Consider the following 26378-nt stretch of genomic DNA (forward strand, 5'->3'; position numbering starts at 1 on the left):
ACCCATGTTTTTAAATACTTTGCTGAATCAGATCAAAGGTGCAGGGTGGTGGTGTGAGAAAGAAAAGTGCCACCGGCACGTGGGACGCTGCTCACAGAGCACAACTGCCCTCTCCAAACGCAAATCCAGCGTTTACCTAAGGCAGGGGAAATGGGGAAGTACTCCTGGAGATTGCTGCTCACAAGCTCTCCTGTACCTGTGACTTCGGCTGGGCTCCCCTCTGCTGTACGCTCAGGTGTAGAAAGGCAGGTGGAAACCCCAGTGACTCGTCTCATGCTCAAGAGCTGATTCTTTAGCCAACAGTTCCACTTGTTGGTCAGATCTTCATTTTAGAGATCAAGACCAAACAAATGCTTTTTGTACAAATATGGTTAACTTGCCATTTGTTGGGCTTGGCTTCAACCACCGCAAGCATTTAGGTGGTTGAAAAAGGCAAAGAGTTTGTGAGCATATAAATATATATTTGCAAATCCAACATAGGAGTCTAGAATACCGTAACACAAGGGGAGAGAAATGAGAGAAGAGAGGAGAGAAAACAAGAGGGGAAAAAATGGTCCCTGTACTGGGGCGTTGTTTTTTTCTTTCACAGGGCAGTCTCTCCAGGAACCATGCTCTACAGCTCCCGCTGGAGGCCCGCTAAAATGCTGAAACTGGAAAAACTACACATACAGTAGGTGTATGTCACTACTTACTTATACGTAAGTGTGGATCACAGTTCACTTCCAGCATCAACTGAGAGTCTACCCCACTGATGCTCTCAGCTTCAGTATCGTTTGTAGTATGATTCATATGAGAGATAGTAAACGTAAGGAGCATATGTTGAATGCAAAATAACTACATAGAGATAACTTGCAAGAAAAATCTTGTGGAAAGTATTTATTTTATCAGGGGGGGAATAATCTGGTGAACTTAAACGTTTTCCCTGACAATTCAAGTCCAAAATATCTGCTTGCCAGCAGGGATTTAAAAAATAATATAAAAAAATAATTAAAAAAAAATTACTTTGTCATTTCACATGCCATTTTAAAATTCACTTTCTTGAGGTTAAACCACATTTGTGGAAGTCTTGGGAGAGAGAGCTTTTTGTTTTGTTTTAACATAAAAAAAAAATCACCCAGATTCTTCCCTTACTACAAAAATAAGAAATTCTAAGAATGAAGCAAATACCTTAAAGTGTTACTGGGCAAGCTTTAAAAATGCAAGATAACAAGAACCACGTTAGAAACATGGAGTAGAAATGCAAAATACTGTAAGGAAGAACTAAATTTGCACCTAGGGGCTTTTTTGTTTTGGTAAAAATATAGACTATTTTTTTAATATATATATATTGCTGAGTATTTTACAAAACAAAAGCAAGACACCAAGGGACAAAGGCAGCCAAAATATGTACAACAACTTTACTTTAAAAAAAAAAATTATTTATTGTAACGTGGATAGACTTTCTTGAGTCTTACCATTAAAGACACACAGATATAGCAAAGGAAGCAAGGGTAGGAAAGGGAAGAGAGAGGAATGAAATGAGTATCGATAAATAGCGCAAGCTCAAAGACAGTAAGACAGTTAGCAACCCACAACGAACCTAGTGAGCTGAAGTAACATAGAAACCCCTTAGATTCATAAATATCAAACTCCTGCCACTCCTAGCCGGACTGTCATAGAGGGAATTGCTAAAATAGAGGAAGAGAAGTCCTGTGGGTGGAAGGAAGGCAGGAAAACAACTACTAGAGATTTGACCTAATTGAAATAAAAAGATGCCTCTGTTTCAGTATCTCAAATTCTCAAGACAAAAGGAAGAAATCATTGCTCATCTCATCACCAGCTTCAGTGGAATTTGGGAATTGAGAGAGAGACTTTTTTATTTAATTAGCTCTTCATTCAGCCTAACTTTTTGGATTGCAAATAATGTCATATATGCTGGCATACTTTAACCCCAGTGGCCTGCTTCAGCAAGGCTGACTGTTTCTGTGACTTGTTTTACCCTTCCTATTGGAGTTTATTCAACACTGTTGAGAAATGTCATTAAGCCAAACTTGGGCATCTCAGTGTAAGCAACTGAAGGTGAAGGAATGTTAAAACTCACTGTAATGATTTCATAGTTATCTAGGTTATTTCAGGCAGCTCGGAGTAAAAACCAAAGGAGGAAAATCAGAGCTACACACCTTGCATTTTAGAATTTACTACAGAATTTGTCTTTTAATATGTATGCTATGAAATAGAACTGCTGGGAAGTAGTGAATGAATTTTGGGTTCCCACTCCCTCCTTCCTTTCCTCAGGTAACTTTTAAACATGTTCTAAAACATGTTAAATAACAGGCTGCGAACAGCATTCTAAGCTGTCAGCAGCACTAATATCGTCCTTTTCCCTCCCTTCCTCCACATCAAACATGCTGGAGATGATCCTCAGTTGGTGTAAACATAGTAATTATTGTGGATGTCAAATGGCCTTTACACCAGCTGAAGATCTCTCTCCTTGTCTTCCCCTTCACTTCATCATTAAAAAACCAACTTACACTTGTGCTATTCTGTGCAGCTAAAGGCTGAGTGATCCAGTTCATCAGGCTGGTTAGAGCTGCCTCTCTGCATAACAACTGATCAAACTCCTGCGCTCTCTGAGGAAGCTTTGGCTTGTGCGATACCCCGCTGTCCGTAAGAAGAGCGTGAGCTATAACACAGTATGTATGACCCACTTCCCAAATAACACATTATTAGGGAACAGAAAAAGGGATCGATGTATAATGCTGAGTGGCTAAGGATGTGCGTAGATACCAAAGTGCCACTCACTGTTCTTCGTTGTGACCATTATAAATTCAGGAAATGTAACAGGGGTTTGTTTGTTTTTCCTGGAACAGACTTGGTGTCATAGAGAGCTGCATCTTTTTCTAAGGATTTATATAACTGCTTTTGAAAAGCCCACATTTTCCTAAAGACATTGTGGCACTTGGCCAATGAGCTTTCCATGCATATATTGCAGAAAGACAGTAAATTTTGTCACTTGGGATCATTTATTGAACAGCACAGTTTACAAATGGATGCCCCAGTCACCCAGGACAAATCTCCTGGTATTTAAAACAGTGCTGAATGAACTGCAATAACTACTGCCACAATGAACTCAATATCCCAAAACTGTGAGAACAATCCATTCAAGGCTGAATAACTGCTGCTTTTCTTTCTTTTTTTTAAATAACAACCCTTAGCATCACTGTATTTTTCCATTATTCCTTAAGAACTTGACGGGTCGGGACCTGTATACATGCATATTTATCAGACTGATTGACAATCCAATATTCCAGAGCAGACTAAAACCAATCACTAAACTGGTTACTGAAAATGAAGAAAACTACTGTAATGCAAGAAGTGCGTAACTAAAGAGGAAATGGTAAATATCCCTTCTTAACATGTTCTTTTATTAATACAATTACATTTCCTTCTCACTTTTAATAAAGAAAGAAGGGGGAAAATATAATCCATAAGCCAATCTGTGTAACAACCTCAGGACTTTTAACAATAGAAAATAATAACTTTTTCTTAGCACTGTTTTTGTATTACGTTTTCTGAAGTTTTCTGTGGCACTGTATAGTTAAATGCGCATCAGAAAAAACAACTTACCTCTTTTTCATCTCTAATAACTGATTATTGAGTACTGATCTCTCCTCTTCCAGCTAAAACACAAGTACAAAGAAATTACAGTTAATACACTAGGGGTTGTCTCCTTAGTATAACATATCAGATCATCATTATCATCAAACATGGGAGAGGCTACAGAGCCCAAAAATCCTCAAAGTAATCAATTTTCTACTAGGACAACGCATGCACACAAACACAAATTGTTCAGTGAGCAAGAACATTAGCTAGTGAGGGGCTATTACTGCTTTCAGTGGTATTTTCATGTCCTGTGCACACAAGAGAGGTGAGAGGCTAGTATTGCCTTATGCAATATTCCGAGCCCCGCGCATACCAAAGAGGACCGTAAGCCTTTGTGTGCCTGTTAAGTTCAGCCCAGTATTGGTGAATTACTGGATTTGCTGTTGTTCTGACCTGGATAATTGTACTGCTGATCCGTGTTTGTTACTGTACCGTATTTAGAGATAAATTATTGATCCTAAAGCTGCTGGTCTGGTGTCTGTTACTGTATCTTGAACCTGTAACTTGGCGGGGCCACCCTGAGCCCTTACAACTGAAAATATTGTTGCTGCAGGTTCTCGGGGTCCAAACTGACAGACCCACCTAAGTTCAGGAAAAGCAAACCCAACCAACCATCATTTGTACAACAACAAAACTGAAGATACACTGGGGTAACTGAACTTCTGAGAAAGTTAAAAATTAAGTATTTTTCAGACCAATTAATTATTTTTCACCATCTCCTCCTTTACTCAACGGCCAAAGTCAGCAATTACTGCCCTACAGAACCGCTTAGAGCAGCAACTACTAGTGCCTTGACTTGAACACAATCTCCATTTAGAGATTTCACAAGCTTTCCTGGTTCATCCACAAAGTTAGCAAGACATGCATTCATAACAGAAACCCCAGAGCCCCGGGTACAACAGGAAATAGTCTCTTACTGACTAAATAATTTCAGCACTTTGCAGACATTCAGGTTTGGCACAGACAGGCACAAAAAGCGGTAAGCAAGTTACAATGAGAAGGAAGCTGGTCTGCCAGCCTCCAAGGCTACATTAAATGCAGCTCACCTAGATAAACTGTCTCCTCCAGATTTTCTGACAACTTAACCTCCTGTCACGTACCGCAGCATTGTCAAGCCTTACATGTTTAAGATTAATTGGGATCATTTTGCTGGGGCTTAATCAGACAACCTTTTTGATAGGAAAAATAGATACTAGAAGGGTGTAGAGAGACATATTAATAAGTCTTAAAGAAAATCAAGATGTCTCTCTCCAGAAAAGACCACTGTAAGATTGCAGAGCAGCCATAGTACTATGGGGGTACGGCCAAATTTTTCCTGCAGCCAAGTCAAACCCAGCAATTTCACCAGCAACACAAAGTATATCCCCTGTTCCGAGAATTTTTGTCTGCTTCCTACACAGAGGCAGCCAATATGAACTCCTTACATCTGCACAGACTGATGACAAAAAGAGAGAAGGAAAAAATAATATGAAAATTCTGAGAAATGTTTCACTTGCAAACCCCAGTGAGCTGCAGAACCCCCTCTGACAACTATTGCGTACGGCCCCTCTCCTCCCTCAGACTCACGTTGCAATCTCTTGGGCATCACACTCTTCCAGCTGGTTTTCGCACTACTTTTCCTCTACCAGCACTAGCATTTCGCTACAGTCACACTGTGCAGCATTCACCTGGCCACATTCCACAATCAAATCGCTTTGCTTCACCCTAGGCTAGCTTCACCTTCTGGTGAAGCCACTTGCAGCTGGAAAAAACTCATATTGATGCTATTCACCCTTTGCTCCCCAGAGATCATGTCCACAGTGCTCCATGGTTCCCTCCCCTGCAAACACCCTCCACCTTTTTATGGGTTTCATTTAGGAAAAGATCGTGGTGCCTGTTTAACTCGGAAAATCCTTCAGTATTTGTGGAATGCTGCAAGATGGTGAGTATAAACCCTGCATCTCTCCTCCGTTTTAGTTTCCTGGCTGTGGACGGATGAGTGATTCTTTTACAGACCAAGGTATTAGTGGACTTAAGAGAGAGACGAGTAAAGGACAAAACGTTAAGGGAGCTGTGCAGTTTCTAAGCCCCTGTTGCGGCGGCATCAAGCCTTGAGCAGCTTTGTGGTAGAAGGGGAGAAAGGACACCCCTTCTCTCATCAACGTTTCTCTCATTAGCCTCAGAGCAGACTTCTCGCATCCTTTAATAAAAGATGGACCAGCTGAGGTGGCAGATATTCCTACACTTTTTCCAATGAAGTTAAAATGCCTGGGCAGGTCTGAGACTACCAAAATGCCACATCAAATAATTTGACGCCAGAAAAGTTCCCCAAGCTCAGTAATCTATCTGACTGGGAATCTTTAACTAATTACAAACAGCTAATTATTTATGGATCAATACAGAAAAGCACCCCTCAGTAGTATAAGACACTTTAACCTTTAGATGTCAGGATAAATCATTCATGAAAGAGTATCCATTAATTTTGCAAAGTGTGTCACATGCAGCCACAGATTCACTAACCCAGTTGACTAACACGCTCGCTAGAATTTATATAGTTACCATAGCGACGGCTCAAAATACTTAAACCATATGCTTGCAACCTTTCTCACTGCATTTGAACTGGCACAGGCAGAGACACTCAGACTGAAGCACTGATACATTCTCTGCTTTCTTCCCTACCATCCAATTTTTCAGTATCCCCTGCATCAACCACGGCTCCACGAGCAATCCTGTTCCATGTTAAATCTCTTCATCGCTACCGTGGACACTTGTTCTCAAAAATCTAATGGTGCCATTCTTCATAGTAACATTTTTTCTACTCCCCAGAGACAGCCTGAACCAAGGAAGCCCAAAGCATCCTGCAACTGGGCGCCTGAACACAGCGTACGTTCACCCGAGTGACAGCAAAGTAGAAGTGGTGAGGGGATCACCGAGACCATGCCAGCCCAAGACAGGGCTGTCTGCACGAGAATCCTCAAGGCCAACTGGTTTTCTTGCCATTTTTTTCATTAAGAGAACCCGGCAGAGTCAAACGTAGAACAAGGGGAGTGGAAGTTTAGGTTGGGCAAGATCTAAAGGGAACATGAAAAAAGTCCTAACTCCTTGGGGTAACAGCAACTGTCTGTCAGACTGAGAAGTGGTTGGTACTTCACAGGCTCCAGATGAGACAGGGAATGCTTTTCAGGAGCAACCAGGAAATATGACAGTTCTGGGCAGGCAGACTGCCCATTTCACCAACACTGAGCTGAGGAGAGCTGCACTCATCGGTTGCGTGACACCAGGAAGGACACCTGCATTTTAAATGGCACCATTCTGCCTCTGTTCCTTTCGCCACAACAGAGCTCCCTGGAATCCCAAATTCCAGTCTTTTAGGAGGCTGTGCAGTTCACTAGACCTGAAGACACCAGAGCCCAAATACTGCATTTAGGAAATGCAACAGATGGCATTCCCACATTTCCAAGATTCAGATTACATCTTCCTTGCAGAAGAGGATATAATGCAACACAAATGGCTGAAGAAGGCAAACAGACTGTTTCTCCAAGCTCTGGCAGATCTTCCAGATCTTTGATCTTGGAGCCATCTACTCAGGGGCAGAAAAGGCCATGGTGCGAGTGAGCTGAGAATATTCTGGTTTGCAAGATGACTGACTAATCCCCATGCTTTGCAGACTAAGCCGTCTATCCTGGCCAGGAGAGAAGGATCCCTGCCGACAGATCCTCAGCAGGCAGGATGCAGAGAGCAGGACTCCTTCGCAAGGTCATCTGGAAACAGCGGAGGCCAGAGACTGACTGCAGCGACCACTGGAACCCTGGGGGCTGAAGGTTCCCTCCCCTCGGGGACCTTCTGTGCATCAGCTCTGGCTACATACGACAGGCAGGAAGATTTGACCATTGCGGCCGAATCCTTTTCAAGTTACAACTCTTTCTGAAAATAACAGGTTGCCTCAAAGATTCTGAAATAATTTAAGAAAACATGTGGGAGTGGGGAACAGAGCTCCCACTGGCTGTTTGGGATGACAGCGTTCTCTTACCACACCACTACTCAGATGCAAAATGAGTCAGTGGTTGAGCCCACGCGTCTGGGACTCCTGTTAATCATCTCCAAAGGCTCTTTAGGATGAAGCAGCTTGTGCATTACTCCTGTCAGCAGCCAAAAGGGTTCAGAAACAGGCCAGATCTGTAGTCACTCATCTTCAGTATTTCAAAAAAAGGCTCTTGGGGAAAAGTCAACCTCTTGGCTTTAAAAATATTCGGCTTTTGGTACAGGATGGAAGAGATTTGTTCTGCTGTCATTGGGAACAGGCATGACCCTCTTCTACACAAGTGCTATGTCAGAAAGGTAATATATAAACCCATGTCTTGCTCTTGGACTAGATCTCCCAAAGATGTCCTCGTGGTGTGGCTGTCACCAGAACTGCTCCACAAGAAATAAACCCACCATATTTAATGGCCATAAATCTAATTTCTCTTTTGGCAAGTACCATTGTTATAAGCTGTGTAACTAAGCCCACACTTTAAGATTCTAACAATCCATTCAAATGTAATAATAAAAAATAAAAGTAAAATTTAAGAGAGTCTTTTTCTCCCCTATAAACTACCACCAGAAAAACATCTTCCATCAATTCTAGTCCTCCAGCACCCACTACCTTGGCCGCAACACTGTTGATGTACATGCACAGTGTGATGTCTAAGCAAGCATATACGTGCATAGTGCTTTTTAGAGACAGAGTCCAACCAACTAGTTTTAAATAGTATTCTGAAAAACATCCTAAATACTCTTTTTTTTAGTGGGAAGGGAGAGCAGGAATAAGGAGGAGAATTAAATAGCTAGATTTCCTTAGTAATGGGTAGATGGAGATTACCACAGTTGTATAACAAAATTACTCCCGACAGAAATAGCAAGTGTCTGTTAATACGTTTGGCTAAAGCATATTTAATTTATGCTTATTTCCAAGCTTCCTAAGGATCCTTCACGGGTTACGTAACCTTCTGTCAGCCTGCAGTTCTAACCTCCCAATGCAGGTGGCTTCCAAATTTATTTTAAAACACTCTCAGAACAACTCATCTTTCAAACACAAACATGCAGCGCAACGTCACCCAGGCATCAGCGGAAACAGCACGCGCAGCATTTTGGCCATAGATCAGGAAACGTTCCAGCCACTCTACCTTCTGATGACTTGTGACTTCGTCCCTGCTCCTGCCCAGCTCCTCGGCAAGTTTCACGTTCTCCTCTTGCAAAGCTGCAAGCTGCTGGGACTTCTGAGCAGCTGCCAGCTTCAGCGCTTCGCTGCGAGGACAGAGAGTGCATCGTTACCATAGGAACGAGAGAGGCAAGAAAAAACTGTGGGAGAGATTCAGCTTCACAGCTCGGAAAAATACATCTAGATCACGTGTCTAATGGGATCTATAATAAAGGTGACAATCGATAGCTCGGATGCACAGGGATAGGTTTAATCCTGAAAAGCAACAGCAGCATAAAACTCCTTTTCCCTTAAATGGATCAGATACTCAAAGAAATGGGAGGTGAGTTCAGACCGCTAGCTCTGCATGCTTCCGAGGGTTAGCCAACGCTTGGACTGAGAAATACAGGGTAGGGTTTACAAGAGGGTTGGCGAGGTTTAAAGCCTGGACTTTCTCAGAAGTGAACCTTGTAGCCAGAGGGAAAACATGAGAATTGGTTAAATAAACAAAAAAAAAAAAAAGAGTGGGGCAGAAAAAAAGAAAAACAGCTTACATTTCCCGTTATTTAAATACTCCCTACAAGGTCTGACATCCAAACATACAAGAATGTGCAAGATCACAGGAGGCAAAACAGGAAAGTATCAATCTATTCCGTTATTTTAACGGATATAAAACTGAAAACGAGATAAAACAAAAGCTGAGGAAAAAAATGGATTTGCAGGTTTCAATAGCCTATGTTGCTACCAATACGTGTGCTTCCTTCAAGTTTATTTTCAACAAATTTTTGAAAAAATATTTTGCATGCCTGCCTGTAACACAAGCGACTACAACAAGTTTCTATAAGATTTGACAATATGTTTCAGAACATGAGATAAACACTTAATTTCATTAAACAGTAATTTTTCCAACTGTGTTTTGTTTTCAAAAAAAAGGAGTCTCAGTACTCCTGTGTGCCAATATTACACAGAGTTAAACCCTGACCGGAATATTAAAAATACTTTTATGACTGTGGGAGGTAGAAGAACCCCTAAGTCAGAAACTTAGTCAAGCACCTCAAAATACAAGGACTCTCTGGTCTGTTACTGGGCACATTTAAACGAAAGGAAGTGCGATTTACTTGAGTTCCGCAGATAGTATGACTAAGATTTTCCAACCATTTCTTCTATCTGGTCTCACCTTGACCGATTTCCAATCTGATCCACCCAGACTGGATTAAACAAGATAGCTCACATCACCGAACATCGATTCAAATTACCTTGGTATGAATCTACTTGCTGATGCAGGAACATACCTATTTTTAACCGTGGCTGTTTGCTGAACTGCAGTACTAACCAGTTCTCCTCTTTTTGCTTTTGGCATTAAAGCGCAGATTTGGGGCATTATAAAAAAAAGCACACAGAATACTGGGGTCAAATTGTGTGAAACGCTGCCCTGTATTTAGTGCCAAGGAACTTTAAACTAATAGCTGCAAGTGCACTTGACACTATGCAGTACTAAATGAGCACACAACATCCAGCCAGTATTTCTGCTTTTCTCCATCCTGGTTTTCCACAGGAGGCCCTTTTACAAAGGACACCCGTGTCACTGTAGCATCCTCTTGCCTCCAAAATCGCTGTTCCGGAGGCAGCAGCATGTCCCTACCTACAGGCACGGCTCCTCCAGGCAGCGCGTCCCCTCTACGCTCCTTGGCAAAGGCAAGGGCACTACCTGCACCAAGTGGCCTCTCAAAAGCCTTCTCTCTGCCACACTACTGCTTATCAAGAAACGCCTATTGTCAAGCTAATTCCTTACTCCAGTTAAAACAAGGCAATGCACAATATAGTTATGACAACAAAAATCAACTGAAAACCAACTAGATGAGCTTCCACTTATCTACAACGTCTCTTACCACTGATGATTAGAGACCATGTTCAGCAATAGTCTGTGACTAAAATTAACCTTAAGAAAAAAAATAAAATTAAAAACCTCCACAGAGTGATCAGGATCACGAGAACACCTTTCAGTGCTCAAGACTTTCAAGGAAGAATCTTCTATACAAATTACAGTCTAATATATTTTGTCTTTCCATGATAGCAGAGTCTACTGGCCCTGATTGTTCTAGCATTAGAGCAACTGGCCTGGAAATAATTATTTTGCTTTAGCATTTCCCACGCGCACGGAGGCAGGTAGGAATTGCTCATGGAACGAAATCCTGCCTTTCTCAAAGGAGGCTGCTATCTGTACAAGTATGCAGGTTTTTAAAGCAAGCAGTAAAAACTGTCAGTCAGAAACTTAGAATTAGTTCTGCATGCTGATTTCCTTTGTGTCCTGTCTTCACCTCGGAGCAGTGGCAAAGAACTGGCACAAAATGACTTATGGAAATAACAATAATAAAAATAATTAGCCAAAGCTGCTCTCAGCGATTGGTCGATTCCATTTCTCATTCCAAGAGTCAAGAAATTCTTCTGGGAGTGCAGGAGGGAACAGAGATTTGTGATTTAACATATTACATCTATGAACGTTGAGGGCCGTGCAGCTACTGCAGGTAGCACCACCTAGGCTGGATTTTTATTCCCAGTGGCACACCAAAACGATGAGATTCCACAGGGAAAATTCCTTTGTATCAGACGCTTTGCAGTTAATTTGTTTGTGTACAATGTTACACATCATTAGTTTGTAGTATGCAAGAGGTAGTTTCTCAAATGAAGCATTTCAAATCATAAGCAATTAACTCTGGTTTTACAAACTACATACAGCATTTGTATGGTACCAGCGAGAAAATAAGTGCTTAGTGGGGCAACGAGAATAAACTGGATAAAGTCATCAATGAAAAACAAAAGCAGAACCAGATTTTCTATACACAAAGCCACATAAAACTACTTAACACTCCAAATGTAATTAAATCCAAACAGAATTTATAATAAAGCTTTTAAAATCATCTAGTGCCCTCAGGTGGCAGAACTCTATACTTCCGCCAACAAACAAACAATTTCAAACAATGCTCAGAGTGAAGGATTTGCTTCAAAACCCTTCAGCAATTCAGGAGCAACATTCCAATTTCGAGTTTTATGCATGTCAAACCAGTATTTAATTTTGACCTAATATGTGCTTTATAAATGAGGATACTGGAGAGATACCGAAAGACAATTTTTCAAAAAAATGAAAGGTAAATGTAACTACAAAGGAATGGTTTAACAGATTTAACGTTGAAATACTTACAATTCTTTTCTAAGTTCTTCCACTTTCTTGTTCTCCAGATTTAGAAGCTCCTTTGATTTACTTAGCTCCTCTTCATTTTTCAGGTTGTTTTGTTTAAGCATGTCCAACTTAAAGAGGAAAAAAAACCTCATTACACTACTGAAACTATACAGTTCTTAGGTGTAGCACTTGGAAAAGATATGGAGCAAAATGGGGGCCTGACCTGAGCTGTTCCACTTTTTTGTCTTTAGTCCTTAAATTAATTCAGTCTGTACTGAGAAGCGTTTGTCTAACAAAAAACATTATAAGACTTTCTGCATTCAAGTCAAGCAGCACAAAGAATTCCAAGTCCATTGAAGTAACCTTACAGTAATCAGATGTATATACCCTGATACAAGAGGTAAATCTCCAAAGCACCTCCATTTTAAATGCTATACAACTCAAAGCACTTTTTTACTTTTTAAATTCAACACTTGTTGGTAAAATTAGCTGTTCTCTTGATCTTTACTCCTCTAAGGTAACTGATAAAAAGTTCTGCTTTACCATACCTTAATTTCTGAGAAACAGTTGTGCTTGCAACCATAAGAAATGAATTCCTTTCAGAGATCTTGTTGCATGGGACAAATTGTTGTATATCTGTTCGCTGAGCTTGCATCTACCACATAAAACACCACAAGCTTGCGGAAGGTTATTTGTTGGCATTCAGCAACACGTTATATTACATAACGGATAATCTTCAGCCATTCTCATGGCATTACGGGACCGTGTGGATTTTTTTTTTTTAATCCAGAAAGAGAACCCCTGCCATTATTAACGTCACCGCTTTTAATTCTCGAGTCATCAGATCTCGTTGGGAATCATTACTGTTTCAGCACAAGCTGCGGCATTTAGGTTAGCCCAGCTGTTCACTACCCATTATTACGGGAGCTGCAAAAGATGAAAGAGCTGTCAGAGGCCCACAGACCTCCAGGTCTGCAGAAAATATGCTAGTTCAAAGTTAGACTAGAAACTCTGGGGCAAAAGAGTGTGAAAAAGATTAGTAAGGATATTTTTTCCCTCCTTCAGACCCTGAAGTATCACTAAGTGGTGGGAAGGCACAGACTGCAGAACAGGTCCCCAGAGGAACTGCTGGACTGCAAAGTTCCTTGGGACCATTGCGCTCATGTATTTGGGTAAGCGCATAGCTTGGTAGAATTTGTACCTTGTCAGACCACAATTCTGACTAACAGAAAAGTGGAAAAAAGACGAAATGATAGCATTACACATGTCAAGATCACACAGAGGATGTACAGAGCGCGTTATAGGTGAGAAACGGAGTGGTAACTTTTGTGGGTTAGGAGTACTGTTACTCAGAGCTCTGCAGCACTTCACTGGAGCGTGAAGTTGCAGTCCAGACTTACATGAAGCACAGAGTGGTCACATCTACGCAACTTATCCAGAGCTATACAGTGAGACTGATTAAGCCTTAAATCAAATCCCTATCTCTTGATTCTGTGACCTGCAAAAGCTACTACCTGTAGCATCCAGAACTACTATTACATAAGATTTTTTTGTTGTTGCTGTTGCTGCACCAAGATAAGGGGCATGACTTTATATGCTGTAAAGGTATTTGAAACCACATGCAAAACACAAGAGAACATCAGTCATGCGGCTATATAAGGCACCCACATTTTCAATCAATATGCACTCATCTAGTAAGTTTTCACAAGCCAGTCCAGCCTGAGTACTGTGGTGGGAAAATGACAGAATTCACTCTTGCCTAAGCTAATTCTCTGTAATTCAAAAGTTGTTCCTTACAAACTGGGTGAAACTTTTCACATAAAAGCATTTAAATGCGATTACTTCATTCTGTAGCTTCTCATTTGTTTGTCTAGAGTTCTCCAAAGAGGCCAAAGTTTCAATCTTCTCTTGGTGAATGGCATCCTTCTCTTTGGTCACCTTCTCCACAGTCTGGAAAACATCTTCTGCCATTTTGGCAGCCTATATATAAAGGGGGAGTGGGGAAAAAAAAAAGTATTACCAAAGAGATCTCTGAAAGCAAAAGATACTTTATGCACAGCTCCACAGTTTGCCAGCTGCTTTCCAATTAAACAAAGATTTCAACTGGGAATTTATTTGCATTTTGAAGCTGCATAAAGTATAAAAATAAGTGGACATGAGAAGATTCAGTTCCATGCAGAAACAGATCACAACCCCATGCTTGTGTCACCAAAGAAGCCCGTTTCTTCTTTTGTAATTCCTGGATTTCTAATTTCCACCACTGTGATTGCTCTTAGACTTCTAACCACTTTAGACAGTGGTGGTTCACTGGATATTCACTGCCAACAGACTGCTCTGTTTTCAGAAAATGTGGAATTATAAAAAGCTGTTAAAATTTGAAAAATAATTAAAAATTAAATAGGAGATAAAGCCAATCATCACATTATTTCAAGTGTTGTTCATTATGCCCTCATAAAAGGCAATACTTCACAAGTATATTAAAATACCTAGGTAGGCATAATACATGCCTACAGGATATCTTGATTCCAATTTGGACTCAAAGTTATTTTATGGGCTTCAAGCCCCACAAACTGAAATTCAAAATAATATTCAGAATTTGTTGGTGGTGAATGCAAAACATTTCTGTGAATAAAAAGAACACCAGAACTGCCAATGTCTTTAACAGACCAGAAGTCCTATAGTGTAAATTTAAATGGTTCTCTCACACTGCTTTTTATCCAACTACATTTACAGGAGCAGCATCTTGTTTTATAGTTTTTGAGTAACCAAATCGGTAATTTAACATAAAATTGCACAAAGACCTAATCTAAAACTGTATCTATTACTACTCTAGCTTTTAAGCTGTAGAGTATTTCAATAGAAGGAGCTGCTCAATTTCTCCTACCAGATTCAGGAAACAAAAACTTCCTTTTATTCACAGTTTACGTTGTTTTCTTGCAACATTCAGCAACAGCATAGGCTTTTATGTTTAGGATTTTTTTTTTTTTTTAAATTAAAGTGTTTTTCAGACTCACAGTTGTAACTTGAAAAAAACCAAAATAATATCTTGAGAGAGACCGTAATTCCAGCCTGTTTATTCTGAGATGAAGTGCTGATTGTGCAATTAAGTGCAGAGAGGAAACCATTGGGTTAGTGCTCAGTATTAGTATAACCATACTGGATTGTTTAACTACGTGTTTCAATACCTCAATTTTTTGCGCTACTGTTTGGGCCTGGAGAGTCTCAATTTCTTTTAGTTTCAAAGCCAGATTGTTCATCTCCTCCTGCAGCATCTGATTTTTGCCCTGAGACACCAGCAATTTGCCTGAGAGGTCACTATTAGTTTGTTCTAAAAGTGCTACTTCCTTGTGCAGTTTATAAAAATCCTTGGAGAACTTCTCCTTCTCTTTTAGTATTTCTTCCTTAATGATGACCAGAACCTTCCGTTCAGCAAGCAGGCTGTCATTTTCCTGAAGTAACTGTATTCTCTCCTTCTCCATCACCTCATGCCTGTGTTGAAGATCATCCAGCCTCTCAGAGACAGAGCTGTGCAAGTCCTGGAGCTCTGCTTTTGATTTAGACAAGGAAATAAAGTCACTCTTCAGTTGTTCGATACTGGAAGCGAGCTGCTCTGTCTCTGCACAGACGGCTTCTTTTTCTTTCGTTATTTCTGCCAGTTTAGTTTCAGACTTTTCTTTCCCCTGAACTAAAAGTTCTTTCTCAGTCAGCAGTTCTTTATTTTTCTCTCTCAGCTCTTCTATCTCCTTCTCTAAGCAGCTGACGTTGCTTTGAAGTTCTATACGTTCCAATAAAAATGATTCCTTGTCCAGTTTTCTAGCTTCCTTTTCTATGATTAAGTTTTCTTTCATAATGGCAACCTCTCCATTTAATTTCTGACACTTATCCTGCAATTCAGTCCTCTCTCTGGTCAGCATTTCCCTATCAGAGGAACAGGTCTTGAATGAAGATGACAGGACCTGCTTGGTGTGCGATACAGCAGCCAGTTCATTTTCTAATGTTCTTTTGGCATCCTGGGCCTTGTTCAGAAGATCTGAAAGGTCACATTTACAGGCTATTAGCTCTTGATTTTCTAGAGTCTTCTTACTTAGTTCTTCCTTGAGGGCTTCAATGGACTCTTGGAGCATGGTGTTCTCTTGGGCCAGAGCTCTCTTGGCCGAGATGTCCCGTTCACGTTCGCTCTTCATATCAGAAATTGCATTTGCAGAAGACTTATTTTCATCCAGAAGCTCCGAGTATTTGTTCTCCAATTCATTCTTCTCTTGAAGAAGAGCTTCATTCTGCTTTTCAAATTGCAACGACTTACGAAAAACGGATTCCTTTTCTAAGTTCAGTTCGTTTAGTTTCTCTGTAAAGACGCTCTCAGCAAGTACGGCATCTGCTGTGGCCTTAGCAAGCTTTTCAGCAATTGCCTTATTTTCATTTAAAAGTTCCTCCCTTTCAGCCAAAAGCCTTCGTTCTGATGAAGAAAGAGCCTCTTTCTCTTGAAGTAACTGAATACATTCAGAATTGGATCTCTCTCTTGAGGCTTTAATTTCCTCAAGACGATGAGAAAGATTAGCAAGGGAATCCTTCAACTCTGTATTGTCTTTCATCACTTTTTTAAGTTCTTTATGTTCAGCTTCTAGTTCTGTTTGCATCTCTCCTGTTCTCGCTTTTAATGCTTGGTTTTCACTAACTGTATTGTCTAAACTCACATGCAGCTCGTCTATGCTTTTAAGGAGCACCTCCTTCTCAGACTGCAGAGTTTGCCTTGTCTGCAACAGACTGTCCATTTCGTTTTTTAAGGCTGTATGTGTATTTTTAAGATCCGAGTGTTTACCTAGGGCTGAATCTCTCTCGGCAGTCAGATTTGACACTTCTTGCAGTAGCTCTCTTTGATCTCTGGCAAGGGCTTCACAAGAACTTTCCAGCTTCTGAATAACATCATCTTTGTCTTTAACAACTGCATCTTTCTCTTCCAAAAGTTTCTTCTGATAATGCTCCAGTTCTTCCCGTTCCTTGATATGTCTCTGACATACCACATCCATGGCATCTTTGTTGGCCTGAAGGTCTTTCAGCTGTTGGAGCAAGGCTGACTCCGAAGACCGGAGAGCTTCACTTTCTTGAGTTACCTTCAGAAGGTCTGCCTGTGCTGCCTCTATTTCAGAGAGTAATTTGCTTTTCTCTGAAATTAGTGCTACCTTTTCTGTGATTTCCTGCTGGCTTTTGGCCTCAGCTTCTTCCTTCTGCTTTAGGATTTTTTTATTTTCTGAATTAAGTTCTTCATTTATTGTCCAAAGTTCTTCTTGGTTTTGTTGCATTGATGAAATCTTTGATTCCAATTCTAGAAGTTTTGATAACAAGGAACCTCTCTCTAATTTTAAAGTATTTCCCTCCTCTGCCAAAGTCTCTTTTTCTGATATCAAACCCCTCATCTTGACTGACATTAGTTCAATCTCTTGTCTGGCTGATGCTAACACAGAGCTTAAGGACTAAACAAAGTCAGGGAGAAGGGAAAACAAAAATGAAGTCAAGCAGACAAATGAGAAATGTGGTTTGAGGGCAAACAGAGCTATTGTAATTTAAGTTTTTAAAAAGTGTATACACTGACACACAGTCCCTGTGCAAACTCAACTGCTGACAGCCACCACTGATATTTCATTACAAAACACTTGCCATCCGCAAGAAGACTTTTCAGTGGTTAAATAAATAAAAAAATAATCACAGTTTGAAGGGTCCTCCATACAAGACTTCATCTTGGTTTTAAAACTACTTTCAACAAATTTCCTGAATGTAAGTTACTCAGAAAGAAGAGCCAGAGAATGATTTCATGAGAATCTAAGTTAATTAAAATGCAGGGAGTTACACTGGATACTGACTTCCAATTCTCAAATTCACCCTCTAAAGCTAATTCTCCCCAGAATTCCATCCAACATATATTGTCATAACCTGTTTAATTCAAAACGCCACATTAGTGGTGTATTTAAAGTTAACCTGTGTGCCAATTTATACACTAAATATTTTGCTAAAGCATAAACCAAAAATTATAGCAAATAACTAATAAGGGATGAAAACAAGCAGCAATGTCAAAGAAACAGGATAAGAAAAAAAAGGAAATTCACTGAAGTCAAGCAACTTACTAAGTAGTTGCACATAACATGGGATCATACTACAGAACAAAATTTCTGGTGTTCAAGACTTTTAAATGAAATAGTTCACAACATATTTTATTTAAGATTCATGCAGTTAAAAAACAGCTAATAACATTTGTTTCCAACTGATTGTGCTGAGCCAGATACCTATGAACATAAAATGTTAACGTCAAAGAACTATATTTCATGGATTCTTGTGTAATCTAGAGAAGACAACCAGTTAGTTGTGTATGCTTCTCTTCCCTAACCAATATTAATCTGTCCCGGAAAAATTTAAAAAAAAAAGACCCCAAAAAAACCCACTGCAAAAATCCTACTATGAAGTGGTGAAGCCAGGCAAAACCCAGTGATTCACTGAAACAGGAAGATTCAAACTTTAAATTACTTGCAGAGTAACAAAGTATACGTACTTTGGCCTGTTCTGCTTGCTTTTTCAGCTCCTCAGCCTGCGTTTCTAACTCATCGATTTTCTTCTGTGCAATTTTCAGTGCCTCTTCTGCATCCAACAAGTTCTGCTTAAACCCTTTGATATCTGCATCATGTTTAGTGATCATCTCAGAAGTTTCTTTTTCATACTTTGCCTGAAGCTCCTTATACTGATTTTGGCTAGTCTCGATTTGCTTTTTCTGATAGAAGATAAAACAGTTGGAACACAGTTAAAGCAGCAGAGGTACAATATTCTGCACAGTTAGCTAGTACTTTTTCAAGTTGTTCTTACCATGTCCATTAGTTGGTCCTGCATGTTTTTCAGTTCTGCTTGATGAATCTTGAGAGTTTCTTGCTGACTCTGCTCAGCTTTCTGTGTTGTCTGCTCCACATTTTTCTGAAGCTGAACAGCCTTTTCATTTGCTTTTGTAAGCTCAACTTGTATTTGCTCCAACTGCCTAGAAAGACCAAATAAAAGAACATTACTTTTTGCTGACAGCACAACAAGCACAGAGATGAAAGACTCTAAATTATGCTGAAGTTCTATATTCTGTCCAAGCATTTAGAAAGAGATTTAATTATTTAACATATAGAGAATGTTCTGCTACATTAAATTTACACAAGTGAGACTGAGCACTTGCTCGTGTGCAGAGCAACACAGCTGCCAGTTACTTTGCTCCCAGTCTGGGGTTTTGTAAAGGTAAAGAACAACTATTATCATACAATTTTTATTTGAAACACAACACATTTTCTCTTGCTAGACAAAAATGTGACCCAAGTCTTTTATATATTCAAATAAACCAAGCTTATCAGGTAATCAAATAATTACGAAGCACACTCACAAAACAGCATAGATTATTGAAAAGGCCGTTTACTCTGGGCAATGAGAGCATATTACATAAGAATTTTAGAAGTATAAATGTTAGATGCTCTTCAGATCATTCTGAGGAGACTGTTTTGGTTAATTTAGTTTGATAGAATAAGTTCACTTGTCATATCAATGTGACACTCAGGAGCATCTTGTTCAGATATTTACAAAGAGATAAAACGAGAAGCTGGGAGTGCAGGAGCAAAGAATTAACGTCAAAATGTTCTGACAATGATGGAATACCTTTCTTTTAACCGGAGCTCATCATTCATTTTCGTCAGCTGGGCAGAGCTATCTCCTGAAGACTTCATGATCTCTGCAATATCATTTTCAAGTTTGGCTTTAGCTTCAATCAGTTGCTGTTCCCTCTCTTCTCGCTCTTTCAATTTCTTCTCCATCACTGAGCAAGACAAAGGTTGTTAGTCTAGTAAATTTAAGAGAAAGGGTATGCACAGACTATCTAGAAGACAGTAAAGAACAATAAACAGAGCAATATTGATGCTACAGACCTTGCAAATTACCTCTTTAAAATTAAAAATTATGATTGTTTGAACTGTTAACTGTAGCAAAAGGTTGAGAACTCTTCAGAAATAGTAAAAAAGAAACTACTCAAGAAATCTTTCTTTCAGAAGGGATTCACCTCAGGCCATGAGAAGCGGATACAAGTTCTACCCATATCAGAGGGTAATGAAGCAATATAATAAGAGAGGTATGCACATCTTACAGGTGTGACAACTTACCAGCTATTTAGTAGAGCAGCGGAAAACAAACAATGCAAGCAACATGAAGCTACAGTGAAAAAATTACTCAGGCCAGGCCAGGCACTGCCACCAAGGGCAAGAACAGCCCTTGGGACGACTTCTACGCTCCCAACAATGCCTTGAAAGGCTTGCTCACAGGGTACACAATCACTCTTAATTTCTTTCTACATGCGTTTTAAATTGAGATGTACAACTAGAAAGACACAGCAAGACTCCCACCTATGAGGTAGTAAGAAGGAGAGAACTGGCCTAACGTACAGTCTTTTTGATGTCCTTAAAAAGACGACACTACTTATGGACAAGGCTTCTGTGAATTAACTATCCCACGTTTGTAATGCTTCAGTCTGGTCCCCAAGCCTTTGTCTGGTATCTGACCTTCGCCACAGCGTGACTTTGTTGTAACGTCAATTAAGAATGTAACTATTGATTTGGAATACACTCAGCCAGGAAGTCTTCTGCCTGACTGCACTATTTCCTTAACATTACCATCACCTTGCTAGGTCACTATAGACAGTGCCACAAAAGCTGTTTTCTGCCTAGAAAACAAGACTTTCTTTTGAAGGCATATGTGTTTGTGAAAGCATTACAAACTACGATGTGGTGAGCTGAGCAGGAGGCACGGAAAAGCACGAAGCTGATGCATTTTTCAAAACATTCCATTTTATTACTTCCTTACCAGTCAAACTAGACTTCAGCTGTTCCAGTTCTGAAGACATGAGTGCAAACTGCTCTTCTTTTTGGTTTAGTTTTTTTATTGTTTCTATGCAAGTAAAATTTTGAAAACAAAGTTAGTAACTACTTAGATGCAGACAATTCCACCTACTTCTATGAAGAAAGGCTGCAAGTAATCCTGTCCTTTCCATAGTTGCTGAAATTGCTGTACGACTAGGTGTAAATTTGAAAGTGCATGACAAAAGCCCCTTTATTTTGCAGCACTTATTTTCTGCAGCTTTTTAGTTCTTTGTTTAGTTTAGCAGCAGACATACCTTGCATCGTTTGTTGAACGTTTTCTGCTTCATCAGCTGCACTAGTAAACTTTTCTTTCTGAAAAATGAATAAAAACCTAAGGTAAGGTTTGGTAATAGCAGTATAATTCAACCACTGAATTTATATTAGGTATTTTCAAGTACAAAACAGAAGAGTCTTCACTCCTATCATAAATAGATCTGAAGTTTCTGAATTACACTTTAGCACAGATATATTCAGCAATATAAAGCAAGATTTTCCCTTGCCTTGGTTGCAAGCAAGCCCCTAAACTTTCAAAATAACTTCTCCATCAGCTAACATAGCAACAGAACTGCAGCCACAGTGTCCAGCGTAGGAGAGGTGATTTCTGGGCTTCTCAATGCAAGAAGCTACCCATGCTGCTCATCGGCTGCACAGTGGACATCTGCAACCTTGTGAACTATCTCATACCAGTGTTTTCCAGCTTCACCAGCAGGAAGAGATGCTAGACTGTGAAGAAAAGGGAGGATACTGAGGAAGGTAAGAAGTGAGACTCTTCCACCATATTTACTATGGCCACGGAAAGATTTTATGACAAGGACAATAAAACCTAAAAGCATGTCTTTCTCTTACTAACTCTGGTGTAGTTTCTCAGGAGAATCCCACCCAACTACAGAATACCTGCAAACTTCATTAAGTTTGCAAAATGAGAAATCAAAAATGTCTTCAAAAACCATTTGTAAGACATCCATATAGCGAGCATTACTTTGTACAACAGCTGTAATAAAGCGCCATGTGTTCATAGAATCACAGACCGGTTTGGGTTGGAAGGGACCTCAAAGTCCATCCAGTTCCAATCCCCCACCATGTGCAGGGACACCCTCCACTAGCCCAGGTTGCCCAAAGCCCCATCCACCCTGGCCTTGAACACTTCCAGGGAGCCAGGGGCAGCCACAGCTTCTCTGGGCAACCTGTGCCACAGCCTCACCACCCTCGCAGGGAAGAATTTCTTCCTCAGTTCTCATCTAAATCTCCCCTCCTTCAGCTTAAAGCCATTACCCCTTGTCCTATCACCTGAGTTCCTTAACGAGTAGTCTAAATTTAAGCTATGTGCTGCTTCTGCTTTGGTTTAATACTGTATCCAAAATCCATAAACAGGTGAGTTCTATTTAGACAAAACACCTGATAACAGAACTCAGGTGAAATACTCTTTTCATTCCAAGATCGATCCTATTAGTCACGAACCGTAGTCACGAACCCTTGCCTTCTTTTTCATGAGAAAAATAGCTTTGAAAAAACTTTGCTCAGTCCGAGTTGATCCTCAGGTTTCAAATACACTCTCACCATGAAAACCAAAATCCAAAGGATAAAGTCAAAATTCTTGGATATTACTCACCAAAATTTGAAGTTCCTTTTCCAAAGAATCTTTAACTTGATTTACTGCACTCAAGTTTTTCTCAAGGTCAAGAAGCTTTTGCTCTTTGCCCTGCAGTTCTTTGGCCAGATTACTAGCCTAACAAAGATGATGAAATGTAGTAAAATAAAAGTACAAACATGAATGAAAAATAGGAAAATTAAAAATTCAATATGAAAGAAATAAGTATAATATTAAAATCACTGTAAGATGAAAAATAAAAAAAAACCTGAAGAAAAAAATGTGATGTATTAACTGAGCGAAGCTGATTTCCACTGATGACTACATCACAGTACATCTTGGAATACCTTTGAAATCATTAAAATTTAGTTCTCTTGGAATTAATGCTGAAAACATTATTTAATAGCAGACATTTTTGAGTACGTTCAAAATTTCCAAGCAAATTACAGCATCAGCTAAATTAGTAGCTTTAGTTCTTTATTGTTTTAACTTTTTTAATCTGATAAATTTAGGATTTATGTTTCAATTGGCTATTCAGACCAATACACACACCTGTAATTTTCCAAAAGGCTCTGTACCACAGCCAGGGGTAGTGCAGAAACCCAGTGGGACCTCAAAAATAGAGTCAAAGGTCCATAGAAACCTAGTATCTTGGAACCATCTGTGAAGGGTTTAGGAAAGCTATCTCCAGTTAATTTCCCACCACTCTTACAATTACAGCTCTAGCTTGTAGGGTCATGCAAAGATTGGGGATGTGGGGGAACCCATGAAGTGAAATTATATCTTAGGACTTTAATTGCTAGCTGCAGCGGCAGAATGACTTTCAAGTACTGTATGCCATGCTATCAACTTTAATGAGACACTTCATCCAAAACCAAGACGAGTCTTGGTAAGGTGTATCACAGTGCAGCCTGTGCTTCAAAAACGCTGTGAAACTGTGCTGAACAACATCACTGCATACCCTTGTCTTAAAGCAAAGTTCCACCAGGATCTTTTTTGGTTTCTTTTGTTTTTAATAGCCACTTCTATCATCATATTTGAGGAGAGACAAGATAGTGAAAGTACAGAGGAAACATTTCCCCATCAAGCCCCAAGTCACTTTTTATCTGAATACCTCTACCACCAAAGGTTAAAAACTTACATATTAAGACATGGGGATTCTTCTCCCAAATAAGCCAAACTAACTTTTCCATAACACAAAGCTTTCAGCAGAGGCATGCTGAAGCTTGCAGCAAGAATATGCAGAAAGAATTTGTTTTTCCTTTTGCTTAGTGGTGCAGACTGAGCACTAGAAATCTATTTAGAGACATGACCCAGTTAACACTTTCTCTAAACCTCCTCAGATGGTACTATGATACGCATTCAATAAAACGTTGTGGGTTTTTTTTTTCTGTGATGAGTTTGCTATAACAGATCAGAACAGTAGAAACGTAAAATAAAAATGAAGTAAAAAATAAAAGGATGGATGTTGATACAAACCTTGCTACTTCCATCAACCTTTTCAGTCTCTAAATTCTGAATTTGTTTCTCAGCTGCCTCAAGCTGCTTGCTAAGTTTCTGGATTTCCAATTTACCTTCAGAATTGGCTTTCTGAAGTGCAGCAAGGTCCAAAAGCTTTTCTTCAGCAGCTTTGATCTGTGGTGTAAGACTATCAATAACTTTGGTTTGTTCATTGTACTTGGCTTGCAGTACCTCTAGCTCCTTTACCTTTATTTCAGCTTCCTGTAATTTGTTTAAAGTGTCTTCCATTTCTACTAGATGCTGATCTTCCACACTTTCCAGTTTGGTCTTCAGGCTTTCCAGGTTTTGCTCTTTCTCCTCTGTGACTGCCAACAGTTTTGCTTTCAGTGATTCAATCTCTTTTAAATGATGAGATTTTTCATTTTCCTGCTTCAGTTTTAAATTTGACATTTCATTTTCATAGTCTGATTTAATCTTCTCAATCTGAGTCTTTAACTCCGCAAATTCTGCTGTCTGAGCCCCTACGCCTTTGCTGAAAGAAACTTTTAGTTCTTCCATGGCTTGCTGATGGGAGGCAATTGCAGATTCCAGCTTCGATTTCCACAGCTCTATTACATCTGAATTCTCCTTGTTGGCGTGATCAAGCTTAGTTTTCAAGGATTCGTTTTCTTTTGCCATTCTCTCATTTGAAGCTGAAAGTGATTTTATCTCTTTCTGCAATGCTTCTTCACTAATTCCAAACTTCTCTTTCAGTGAATTCATCTCATTCTGATGTTCTTTGCTAACTGCTGCCATTCTTTCTTGCAAAGAACTTATTTCTTGTAACAAGGAAAGAGAAGTGTCCACATCATCAATGTGTTTACTAGACTCTAATCTCCCTCGAAGCTCAGCTACTTCCTTCACCCGCAATGCTAGATCTCTTTCTAGTTCCATGATGCGAGATTTTTCTGATACTGTGGCCACCTATGATTAACAGCATTTTAAGAAAAGAAGAAAGAATTATAAAAGATATGTTTAATACAAAGACACTTAGGCCTCACTGAAAAGAAACCACTGAGTGTTGCAAACTAAGGTCATTAGTGTATTCTTATCAGCATTTTGGTTTAGAATACCTTTGAGTTTGTCAACTCCTATTTCTATGGAAATTCTAAAGAAACCTTAAGTAAAAGCAAATACTGCTTTTACAAGGAAGGCTGTGAAACAAGACACTTGCGTATAAAATATTGCTTTAAAAAAAGGAAAAATGTCCTCATCACCTCCTTATTATACTAACATCCTGAAAAAGATATTACTTACCTGCAATTGCTCTTTTAAAGTACTTATTACAGAGAACCTTCTTGGTTTTATAATATTCATCCTACCTCAACGTCAAGAAAAGCCACATGTGCAAGCATGAATATAGATAGATAGATAGATATCCTTAAGAATTGACATCTGCTGAACTTCTGACTTAGGACAAAGTATGTCCAGTAATATTCTGACAGACAACATTATTAACAATGCTACTGGGATATCCATGAAAAGATTACATCATGAGTGGGGGGAAAAAAACCAACCCGAACTAAAAAGCCACTGCAAACCATGATTTAGCAAAGCAAGTAGTACAACAGCTATTTAAGGCCTCAGAAACCAAGTCCCAAATACTCAGTTTGCTTTAAAAGCATTGGCACAGTCGATCTTACTTTTTTTGGATTTAATGAACTTTGCTACTTCTGAAAATGAACCACTGAACATTCCGTTATGTCAATTCACAACCCCATTTGCTACTTTTGACTTGGATTCAAGTATTAATTTTGCAGTTTTAAGACATCTTACCTGAATTCTTCTGAAGAAATGAGTATACATATACAGGCATACACACACACACAGCACTGAAGCTCAAAATTAACGCTAATTTTTGAAGTGTTCCAGCTATGTCTATAGCAGGTACTGATCGTGGCAGAAGCAAGGATCTGTTTCAGCATGTGTTATACCCAGCAGACTGTGTCATCAGAAATCTTCCACAACACAAATCAGTCTTGTTATTTAAATAGTGAAAACCATTACCCTAGTGTCTTCTAACTCCCTCTGGAGTTTGTCAGCTTTGGTCTTTTCAAAGAGCAGGCTCTGTTCAAGCTCCTTAATGCGGGCATGCTCCAGTTTGGTCTGCGTCTGTTAGTAAAAAGGGAAAGGAAGAGAACACAACGGTGCCACCATCACATGCCAGCACAAGAGGAGGGAGCCACATGCAGGCCGTGCTGCCAGAATCTTCTATCAATGATGAGCAGAGAAGATGCAGTGGACAAAATGAACAGGGAAATGCTATGGATGAGAAAGATGGACTGAAAGTGTAAATGGACTGACGTGTAAAAAAAAAAAAGTAAAAAAAAATCACAAACAAAGAAATATGGACAAAAAAGTTTCATGCAGCCAAGTAGAAGTTATTTATCAGTA

The 26378-nt window shown here is 39.6% G+C and overlaps 1 protein-coding gene across 10 annotated transcripts in view; it reads right to left on the minus strand.

Annotated features, from left to right (window-relative positions):
- Positions 1 to 26378, minus strand: part of CLIP1 (CAP-Gly domain containing linker protein 1) — a 72519-nt gene that overhangs the window by 6077 nt on the left and 40064 nt on the right. For 8 of the 10 annotated variants that reach the window (XM_054844551.1, XM_054844544.1, XM_054844546.1 and 5 more), the window contains 12 exons: positions 25992 to 26096; positions 23964 to 24908; positions 22506 to 22622; positions 21151 to 21208; positions 20841 to 20924; positions 19647 to 19803; positions 18828 to 18993; positions 18520 to 18735; positions 13821 to 13958; positions 12000 to 12106; positions 8787 to 8907; positions 3607 to 3659 (listed from right to left, as the gene is read on the minus strand). In XM_054844551.1, the coding sequence (XP_054700526.1) occupies positions 3607 to 3659; positions 8787 to 8907; positions 12000 to 12106; positions 13821 to 13958; positions 18520 to 18735; positions 18828 to 18993; positions 19647 to 19803; positions 20841 to 20924; positions 21151 to 21208; positions 22506 to 22622; positions 23964 to 24908; positions 25992 to 26096 (2267 nt within the window). Of the gene's footprint in view, positions 1 to 3606; positions 3660 to 8786; positions 8908 to 11999; positions 12107 to 13820; positions 13959 to 15163; positions 17450 to 18519; positions 18736 to 18827; positions 18994 to 19646; positions 19804 to 20840; positions 20925 to 21150; positions 21209 to 22505; positions 22623 to 23963; positions 24909 to 25991; positions 26097 to 26378 lie in introns of all 10 variants that reach the window. The other 2 variants (XM_054844553.1, XM_054844552.1) reach the window with 2 other exon arrangements.

This window comes from Grus americana, chromosome 16 (genome assembly GCF_028858705.1).
Source record: "Grus americana isolate bGruAme1 chromosome 16, bGruAme1.mat, whole genome shotgun sequence".
Lineage (NCBI taxonomy): Eukaryota > Metazoa > Chordata > Aves > Gruiformes > Gruidae > Grus > Grus americana.